The sequence below is a fragment of the Phyllopteryx taeniolatus genome, chromosome 14, assembly GCF_024500385.1.
Source record: "Phyllopteryx taeniolatus isolate TA_2022b chromosome 14, UOR_Ptae_1.2, whole genome shotgun sequence".
Lineage (NCBI taxonomy): Eukaryota > Metazoa > Chordata > Actinopteri > Syngnathiformes > Syngnathidae > Phyllopteryx > Phyllopteryx taeniolatus.
Genome location: NC_084515.1, coordinates 8,733,824 through 8,744,753, shown reverse-complemented (window position 1 = coordinate 8,744,753; position 10,930 = coordinate 8,733,824). Strand labels below are relative to the sequence as shown.

Sequence of the window (10,930 nt, the reverse complement as noted above, 5' to 3'; positions counted from 1 at the left end):
GCAAAAAAATGCTGGGGATAGACAAATGTTTGCACAATCAGATTAGCAATTGAGAAATACTGTAACCTTGTTTGCCAACTGCCAGTTGGCAAACAAGAAGAACGAGGAAGGACAATGCATTAGGTACAGGCGTGTTTGTGTTGTGTTGTGTTTGCAGATTAAGAGAGGGCTAATGTTATTATTGTGTGTTTTATACATTAGAGCGGTGTACAGATATCATATTTCAGTCTTGACATAACGAGTGCAATTTCTTTAAACGGTATGCCGGTGCAACCCTCATGAGGATATGCAGTGTAAAAAAATGGATGAATTGGGTACAAATCATACACCAAAACAATGCGTTAATATTTATGTGTTTTGACGCACAGCAAAAAGCCTCAAAAGAATTGCTTTAAGTCCTCACTTTATTCTGGCAGTTCCACTTGTCGCCTGTTGAAGGCGCTGTTGCACCTCCGCAACGCACAGGCGCGCACACGCGCGCTTCCTCAATCCGGACGGATGACTTCACCGTTCCGCCTGGGTTTCCTTTATGATCCCGGGACCTTCCTCCTCTCTCGCCAGACATCATCAGGCAACGGAGGAGAGCGCACGCACTCGTTCCGCGTCCACGCATCACGCAAGTCCCTGCAAGCTGCTTTTGAGGGAAACCACCCTACCGCGGGACTTCGACCCTACAAAAACAACAACGTCCCTGCTACGACGGGATCTAAAGACTGCAAAGAGGACGACTTTGAATCGACTTGTAGCCGCCAGCCAACATGTCCGAGGTGTTGCCCTACAACGAGGGCAAAATGAGCGGCTACGGGGCGGACAGCGAGGTCAGCCAGATGTCCTTTAGCTGCGGGCTGCAGGACACAAGCGCCTTCTTCGCCGGCTCGCAGGCCAAGAGACCCCCGAAGCTCGGCCAGATCGGCAGAGCCAAGCGAGGTAAACCCACATCAAATTGTTGTGGTTTGGGCTCTAAACATGATTTACATTCGTGACGCATTCAAGGACCACGACCACTTGTTTAGAATGTGGCAACTTTACTGTTTTGACTTTGTGAGGCAATTTATATGCGATCTGGTGACGCATTCAGGTACACGGAACACTGTTTTTTTTGTTTGTTTTTTTAAACGTGGCCGCTTTATCGTTTTGTTTGTCATGCGGTTTATATACGATCTCGTGATGCCTTCAGGGACCAGGAGCATTAGTTTCAGATGTGGCCACTTGTTTGTCAGGCTGTTGAATCTTGTGATGCCTTCAGAGTACGTTTTTTTTCTATTTATTTTTATTTTTTTCCCCCAATTGTGACCACGTGATTGTTTATCATACCGTTTACATACGACGTCGTGATGCATTCAAGGACATGAATTATGCTTTATTTTTTTTAGGAGGGCCACGTGTTTATTATACTGCTCGTGAGGCATTTAGAGCCAAGTGGCAAAAAACGTTGTTTTTTTTTTTAATGTGGCTCCTCGATATTTTATCATACTGTTGAAATGCAATCTCATGACGCATTCAGGCACCAGTCTGGTATGTTTGCCACTTGGCTGTTTTAAATTGTTTTGTTTTTTTACATGGGTGTTATTTACATCTGTGATGCATTCAGGGACCAGGCGGCTATCCTTTAACTGTTCGTCCCGCTATTTACGTCGCAGTTAACATTAAACCTAAACCGGAGGAGCCATTGCAGTTGTTTTTAGCCCGCAATTGTGCGCATATTCCCTCCGCCATTTGCTTCAAACATCATGCAATCAAGATCAAAATAAAATGTTTTTTTTCCCCCCCGTTTGTCCCCCCTCCACAGTGGTGATTGAGGACGACCGAATAGACGAGGTCCTGAAGGGGATGACGGACAAGTCGTCGCCCGGCGTTTAAAGAGCCCCCTCCCCACTGAGCGATGCCTTGCAGACTCTTTTCATTTTGATCACCGATTTGAAGCACTTGTCGGCTGTGCATGTTGGAGGATTGTGGCGTGAGGAGGAGGAGGAGAAGAAGACGGCGACACACCAAGTGAGGATGAGGATGGGATGAAACGCGGTGGAGGAAAAGCAAGATGAAGGGAAGGATGGAAGAGGTGGAGCGGAAAGATTCCTGGTGGGATATCGCTGGCAATCCTCCAAAAACGAGTCCCGTTTTTGTTTTCTTTTTCAAGGAGAAGAAAAATCCCGACAGCGGCTGTCGCGTCTCGACAGGCGCTGACTTTGTTAGGAAAGGTGACGGATGAACTTGTCATTAAAACAAACGCCACCGCCACCTCCTTTGTCCCCCGCTCCAGACGCGCCGCAAAAACAAGCGTCGGGATGAAGCACGACGTTGTACAGTAGGCTCAGCTTTACGCCCCCCCTGCCCTCTCCCCTTTCTTGTAGATGGTGCATTCAGGGGAGCTGTCCTTTCAGCACCGCTCCAATGCATTCCTGTTGCTGCTTTGGTATGCCCCCCCTTCCCTTTTCCCCCACAGACCAACCAAACTCTCAAGTCTACTTCTAACAAAAGGAGACCAGATTGTATGTAAAAACATATATCCGAGGATGGTGCAATGTTAATATTTTCTGTAGTGGAAAGCCGCTTGCTTTGGCCGCAGGCTTTTTTTTCGCCGATGGTTAAAGTTGCAGGTTGGTGTAGCCGCACCTGCACGTATCTTTTACACGCAACGAAAATATGAACGCGACACTTTTGTTTTTGCGCCCATTCTTCATGAACTGAACTCAAAAGATGTACACAAAAGGCATATTTCTCTCAAATATTGTTCACAAATCTGCGTGAGTGAGCATTTCTCCTGTGCCGAGAGAATCCATCCACCTCACAGGTGGACAGCATGATGACTGCACAGGTGTGCCTTACAGTAGGCTTTCCACAATAAAAGGCTGCTCGAGAATGTGCAGTTTTACTGTATTGGATTGGATTATTTCGGCAGAGGGGAAGTGCTCACGAACAGGTTTGAACAATATTTGAGGGAAACAGGCCTTTTGTGTACATAGACAAAGTCTCCAATCTTGGAAAAATGGGAGGAAAAACAAGTGTTTTGTTTATATTTTTGTTCAGTATATTTATGATGATTTGCATTTGTTTATTTAACAAACGCTGGCCAAATTGTGGAGATTCAAGTAATTATCTAAACTAATAGACTGAACACATTTGTTTTCTACAGTGGCACCTTGACTTATGACTTTTTTCACGCTACGAGCTGTTTGCTTGATGTATTTCTTTTCATTATTTTTATTTTTCGCGTTGTGTTGTGACTCATGCGTGAGTTGCACATTCAGGAGACGAAACAGGACAAGCACTTTGGAAATAAAGAGAGATACAATTTCATAAACATTTGCAAGGAGACAGTTTGAATACAAGTTGAGGGCTCTAAAAAGTATGTGCCTATTTCTCCTTAGGCCAGGTCATAAGAACAGGCACGTGAACAGGCAGTTATCATCTTCCTTGTGCAACTGGCCCCCCCACCAACCACAGACATTTTGCGTTCTCTCACCGCAAATTGATAATACATGACGAAAGAGAGTTGAGGAACAAGGTCTACGCTCTTATCGTCAGCCTAAAACAAAAGATTAGGCGAGGTTATACTTAACATAGAATACATTTTATAAATGCAAATATATAGATCTTTTTTCCTACCAGGTAGTGTAATGCCCTCGCATGTGGGCAAGGAGAGCCACAGCCACTGATGCACATTCAGCCGTTTATTCAACGGGACAGTCCAACACAAAAATGTGAAATGAGCGCATTCGCAAGGAGCCGCTGTAGGCCACACCCCGTGCCCGAACGCTCACACAAAGACTGATGTCATTCATTTGGCCACGCCTCTTAAAGGGACATGCAACACAAATACTAAAGTAACACTTTATAAAACCGTTTTTTTCCTTTACATTCTCTTTTATTATGTTTTTATACAATATAGTGATGTTTTTCCTAATTAAAAACAAAATGGTGTTTTTTTTCAGCGGGCTGGAATGGACTAATAGCCTTTCAATTCATTTCAATAATAAAAATTTATACGACAAACTCTTGAGTAGGGCTCGACCGATTAATCGGCCCATATTAGTCATTTTAAATGTATTTTAGTATTTTTTTTGCTTTACACCTTTATACATTACAACATAAGACAAAGATTCAAACAAACAACAATACAAAGTTTTCAGTAAGTTTCAGTGTTTATATATATATATATATATGTGTGTATTTCTTTTTTAAATGAATCAGCCGCTTAATCTGTTAGCGGAATTTTATTCTGCAAAATATCGGAATCAGCATCTGTCTCAAAAATTCCATATTGGTCGCGCCCTAATATTGAGCTCCGAGCATGGTCAAGGAATGAATTCAACTTTTAAGTCAAGGTCCTATTGTATTTTGCGTATTTTCATTTCGCAGTTAGCGAGTGTTTCACGTCATGCATGGATTCTCACTTCGGTGCCAACGCAGGTGCCACTACGTCCCCCCACCGCCCCCACCCCCGGCACGCTTGTTTTTAAACAAAAAGGTCATATTTGTATTTTTATATCTAAATATTTGTTATTTAAATGATATGCTCGTCTATGGTCTTACAGTTCATCAACAACAACCACAAAAAGTTTCTACTCGGGAGGACACGGAGAACGAGACGACGTTCATTTTGGCTCGACTGCTCTCGTTCGATTATCAGCGCTCGAGGTTTTTTCAAGACTAACTGAATGTGTCTGGGTATTTTGCACACATCGATGTTCAACTATTAGTAAGAAATCGTATACTGTGACGAGCTTCGTTAATGAATTTGTTAGAAAATGGCAGTTTTAGAGTATATTCCACTGTTTACGAGTACGATCAAATAACATTATTTGATCCATTTTGAACATTACGGTTTATTTTTGTGTTTTTATTTATTTTTTTATTTTTAAGTTGGCTTATTTTGTACCATCATTTTAAAGAAACTGGATATGGTTTGTTGTGCATGAAACCTTAATATTTTCAATAATGGAACATAATTTTATGAAACAAAAAAAAAAGCAACAAAAATGTCATGACATTCTAAGAATGAGTCATTGTATATTATGATGCCATTTTCACTGTATTTGGTGAACTAATAAATGGTGAAAGAAGATGGAAATGTGATTGTCTCCCCCCCCCCCCCCCCCCCCAAACCACATTAAATGATTTTAGACGCATTTGGGATGCAGAATTTTGTAGATAAATGCAGAAGGCCTCTGCCATATTTCTGTAGAGGCATATATATTAGTGAGACTACATTATTGGCTCATTCAAGGACCACCAAGAGGAGATACAGTGGGTATCAAAAGTCTACACACCTGTGTTATAATGCCAGGTCAAATTGTTTCTCCATTAAAGTATCTTACAGTATACCGTGTACAACTCAATTGGAAAAAAATACATCTTTTCGAGAGAGAAATGAGGTTGCAAAAGTGTTCACACCCTCTTAACTGGGAATGTGGCTGTGTTCAGAATGAACCAATCACATTCAAACTCATGAGAGTCAGCATACACATGGGGAAGAACGTTTTGAAATGATTTATCATGCTGTTGTTTTTTTATATCACAAAAACCTGGCATTCTAACAGGGGTGTGTAGACCTATTTATTATTATTTTAAAAAAATCTCCACTGTATGTTAAGTTTTAAGTAAACATGATGTAAACACTATTGGCTGCACCCCAAAAATATTAGTAACTTTTAATTAAATATGAATTTTATATTGAGCTACGTGAAACTTCCATTTTCTATATCGCTATCCTTCCCCGTAGAAATGATTGCAGTCGGCTTCCAACTTTCACGATTGTTCTTCAACACACAGACAGGTGTCAGTTCTTGTGTATTCTAATTAAACCAACTGTTATGAGTCACTACAAAAACACACTGAAACCAGTTAACAATAACAAATGTGAAATTTTCCTTTTCACTTCCTACATTTGAAAACTGATGTCTGAACTTTCTACTCCTTACGTTTTTTCAACCTCTGCGGATGACGACACAATGTAAAAAAGACGTAAATAGAGAGCGGTAAGTCAACTGCCGTTGATGGAGATTTTAGAGTCTCGTGTGCTTGTACCGCACTAGTGTACTTAAAAAGAAGTCTGCTACACAGAAGCTGAGCTACACTGTGTTTGTTCACAGACTAAAAGTGTGACTAAAGCATTGCACTTCTCGGTCCTTACCTAATAAGTTTCATGTGGGAATCCTAATAAGAAAATCGAATAATACATGAAAAAAAGTTGAAAATTCGAGAAGAGTCAGAAGTTTACTAGAAGCACATAATATGAGATTAAGTACTAATTTCACAAGAATAAAGTCACAATATTCAAAGAACATCTTGTGAAACTAAAGTTGTAATATTACAAGAAAAAAAAGTTATAATTTTATGATGAAAATGGTCAGAAGTAGTAATATTCAATCGAAACATAATGAGTAAAGTTGTAACTTCACAAGAAAATATCTACCGGTATATGAGAATAGGTCATAATATTATCAGGTAATATTATATATACTATATACTTTACTGTGGATTTGCATTTTTTCACATATAGCAGTGCTGAACTTGGCTTTGTTTTGGTTGGGCTGTTATTGTTTAGTTAGTTAGTTAGGTTTTAGATTTGCACTATAGAATCACAATCCTAGCTGTATACTGTATTTTTTTAAAATCTATTTTATTCTATCTATTCTATTTTATTTTACAATAGGTCTCTTTTTTGGGTGGGGGGCCTCATTGGGCTGCAACTTAGTTCATGCCATCTCACGTGTAAATGAGTTCTGGTACGACAATAAAGTTCCTCGGTTGTCACGATGCGCAGTTGAGCATGAGCGTGTCGTTTCGGTCGCGTAAAGCTTGAACTGCCACAACATGTGCTTGCCATCGCCAAACAATCAGTGTGGGAAAGCATCAATGCAGTTGCTATCCATTTCCATTACAGAACAAGTCATTGGATTTTCCCATCACTCTGTCGGACTTTTTGTGGGGAAAGACAGAAGCCTGGTTGAGGGAGATCTCAGGAAATAATTTGCTACCGCTCTGCGATCTGGCTTAACGCGAGACACAATTTTGCAGCTTTGAAGCGCGACGAGTTGGAGTAAATAATGTAGCTGGGGGGATTTGCGGCGCCTGTGTTCTGACCTGGCAGACGGATAAGCAGTGAGTGACTCCGGTCAGCATACATGTACTGTATTGACCCCTATTGTGCTTCAGTAATAGTCATTACAGTAATTAATTGTCCTTATTGAAATGAATTCAAATGCAATTACAATAATCCCATGTTTATCGCGGGGGTTAGGTTGCAGACCACCCCCGCAATTGGTGAAATCCGCCAAGTAGTGACCACATACTTTTTGGATTAATCATACATATTTTATAGCTGTATGAAAGTCCCCAGACTCCTATTAACCTCTACCATACTCTTATAAACATTTTCTATACTCTTAAATACCTTTAAAACTCTTAAACATACAGTAATGCATAGTACTGTACACTATGTACATTTTATTCCTTGTAACGTGTTAAATGTTGTTGTTTTTAACAGTTTTAATGTTTTAGGCTAGGAAGCGTTTATTTTACCACAACAAAATACAGCATACACTCAAAATCCCACAATATGGGGAATTATGCGCGATATGAATATGATTTTTTTTCGCAATGAACGAATAGGTGAACGACAATATAGTGAGGCAACACTGTAATTTGTTCCAGCCCGCCAAAAAAACAGCAGAAAAAAAGCTGTGTATTATAAAATATAAAGTCATAATAAAACATAATAAAAGTGAATATAAAGAAACTGGTTTCATAAAATGTCATTAAGATGGAAGTCACACAAACACTGTATGTAGTACTGTATTTGTGTTGTGTGCCTTTAAGGGGCATGGCCTAGTGAGTTACATCAGGAGCTCTGACTCCGGCGCCCGTTGGCCAATCAGCATGTAGTTAGTCTGAGCGTTTTCTCCATTCTCCTTGTGAGTGTTTTAATTTTGTATTTGTGTGTTTGAATATTTGTCCTGTTCAATAAACGGCTGAAAGTGCATCAGCAAATTTTATTTTTTTTCCCACGCTCACTCGGAATTCAAATTTTAGCCTGCAACACAGAAAAAAATCAACAGCATGGAACCAAAAAAAATTAAAGTACCATTGTTTGCCTGTGGGTATCATTGTATGTGCTACTTGTATATGTTCCTGCTCTGTGTGTGTTAAAGTAGCAGTTGTTTAAAGGTTTATAATGATCATAGCATCCATGCTAGTTTCTGTTAGCCTGTTGATGGCATTTCACATTATATGTTAGCAAACAGACATTCGTTAGATGAACTAAACTGGACCCCCGCTATTCGCGGGAGATCGAGACTGGGGCAGGCCGCGAATAGCGAAAATCTGTGGATAATGCAAGGCCATTATAATTGCATTGAAAAAAAATAATAATTTAAACCCCCCAAACTCTTGAATAAGTGGGGATAAACCACCAATAAGCATTTTGGGGGTTGGAGCCCCACCCCCCAAAAAAAAAAAATATTTTTTTTTTACATAAATTGAAAAGTTGGAAAACAAACGTTTTTTAAATCAGCGAATAGGTGAAACTGTGAGCTGAAAAGGTGCCAAATCACAATGTGGGGCTCCACTGTATACGGTTTTGCGTGAAAATTTGGGTGTTTAAATATACAGTGTTTCATTTTGGGGGTAGAAATGTGTCCCTTTTACACTCAACATTAACTGGGCGTGACAAATAAACAGCTTGAAGCAAGCACGCTTCCCCTCTTATTTGGAGAACTGTGCATGCGAGAGTAAGAACAGGCGCTAAGGAATACTTTAAAAGGTGTGTTTTTAATATATTTAAGTGTGTAAAAAGTTTAAATGTGTATAAAGCATGTGGGAGAGGTAAATTAATTAAAACATTTTTTTTAATATAGTCTCTCTATTTCACAGATTTTTACCTGTGTGTCTGTGGGGGGGGGGTCTGGAACGTATCCCCTGTGATAAAAATGCAATTTAAAAAAACAAACAATGGTCCAGCAACAGAGCACAACGTCCACTATAAATGTTAAATGTCACTGTAGTCTGTGTTGTCATGCATCTAATACACACAAAGCTTTTCTCAGTTCTCGGCTGGAAGTGAGCGCGAGCTTTGATCTGATTCCACTTTTACCCCCCGTCGCCCGAGCGGGCTTCCATTAATATTCCTCCCCCAGTTACATAAGCATGCCATACAGTATATTATACCATTACGCTGCCCCGGGAGAGACGGGCAGATATGCGGCTATGTTTGATTCGGTCCCCACTGCATCTAATGGCTTCCCATAATAGTGGTCCGCTTCATGTTATCTCCCCTCCAGCAAGATCGTACAAGGCATGTGAGAACATTTGTAAACCTCCAGGGCTTCCTTCATGGGTAGTTGTGGCCATATTTAATATGAATTTGGTTAACATTGTACAGGGCAATCTTCCGGATCAATGAAGTCAAATGTGTTTGAAATGGTATTGTGCAAAAGTCCACTATTAGATTTGTTGTTTAAGCAAATCAGAAAAACAACAAAAAGACATTCTATATGCTAAAATGTCATGGATTTAATGGGACCTTACATTTAAGCAATAGCAGGAGTCAGGCACCATTATTATAGGTTTATAAATGGTTTAAAAACTAGGTTTGTTAAAATGCTTTTTAATGACACAGTCATTAAATTGGAAAATTGCGTACCATTTATAAACCTATTATAACTGGTTGCTTATTTGTTATGTTGGACCAGATAAAAATATTTAAGTATAAAAGTCCAATGATATTAATAAAGTAGCGATTCCATTTATATAAAATATAATAAAAAACTAATATGAATCAAATGTACTATAAGTGACTGCTAATAAGGTCATTAATAGCATAAAGTTCACTTGTGCACATGACTCTGAAAGGATCCATTTTCTACAGCGCTTGTCTTCATTATTGTTTTCTGGTGAATGGGAGTCGATCTCAGCTGATTTAATTTGGACTGAGCGTCCGCCAATCGCAGGGGACATATACATCAAGCAACCATTAGCTCTCACATTCACACCTACAGTATGTATAATTTAGAGGCCATGTCTTCGGAATGTCTTCGGAATGTCTTCGGGGCCCCTGGCAGGTGCCAGGGGCCCCGAGATTTCCAGGGGGACCACGAATGTCTCATAACTACTGATTAATAAAGTTGTCTTTGATTTAAAGCAATTATTATTGATTTAGTCTTAATTAACACACCTAAAATCACATCAAAATGCATAATCTATCATGACTTTTTCAAGGGCTTGCTCCTGCCTTCTTATGTAATGGACTATTCCATCTTCTTACTGCACATGTATGTTCAGAATTGATTCAGGAAGAAGGTAGCAAAACAAACTTCTTGGCGTGTTGTGAGGAAAATGAAGAGTTACACTGGTGGAAAAGAGACGAAAGCAGGAGAAAAACAGTTTTTATCAAAACTACCAAAGTTTTCAACCTTTTTCACGACAACACTGAATGTGCATAACCGACAGGCATTGTTGCCAGAACCCTCTGATGGTGAGTTAAATGCAGGATAAAAACACAGTAAATCAGAAACTAATCCGCAGTTTGCACACTTGAGTACTAGCCGAAAAAAACAACCTGGAAAATTGTCAGTCTGGAGGGATGAATTCACAATGTGACCGCTTACGAATGACGGGCGAAACTAAAAATAAAGAGTAAATGAAACCGTTTGGCGATACATCACACAGAGGAGACTGTAAAAGCAAACAGTGCCCTTGGAGCGTTTGTACACAGCCCTGACTCAGTTTCAACGAGAAAAAATGCTTTTCGGTCTAACATGCGATGGTTTCTTTTGACTTGGGTGAGTGCTAACAACGCACACACATAAGCACACGCACACACTGGAGGCACTCAGGCCAATCAATAAAGAGAGAGGAGGGGTGGGCAGAGTAGTGAGAAGAAGAGCGATAGAGTGAGGAAGGCATCGAGCTTGCGGTAGATTAGTGGTGT

General features: G+C 40.0%; 1 protein-coding gene across 1 annotated transcript; it reads left to right on the top strand.

Moving 5' to 3' along the window:
• The first annotated feature begins 510 nt into the window (after positions 1–510).
• On the top strand, positions 511–5,065 carry camk2n1a (calcium/calmodulin-dependent protein kinase II inhibitor 1a). Its single transcript, XM_061798184.1, has 2 exons — positions 511–927; positions 1,790–5,065. The coding sequence occupies exons 1-2, from the start codon at positions 759–761 to the stop codon at positions 1,858–1,860; spliced, it is 240 nt and encodes a 79-aa protein (XP_061654168.1). The 5' UTR covers positions 511–758; the 3' UTR covers positions 1,861–5,065.
• Positions 5,066–10,930: the final 5,865 nt, after the last annotated feature.

Bases quoted from the DNA above. Each gene is read 5' to 3' on its own strand.
- camk2n1a (XM_061798184.1), top strand. From the start codon at position 759: ATGTCCGAGGTGTTGCCCTACAACGAGGGCAAAATGAGCGGCTACGGG. The intron at 928-1,789 runs GTAAACCCACAT...CCCCCTCCACAG, and splicing joins GATCGGCAGAGCCAAGCGAG to TGGTGATTGAGGACGACCGA.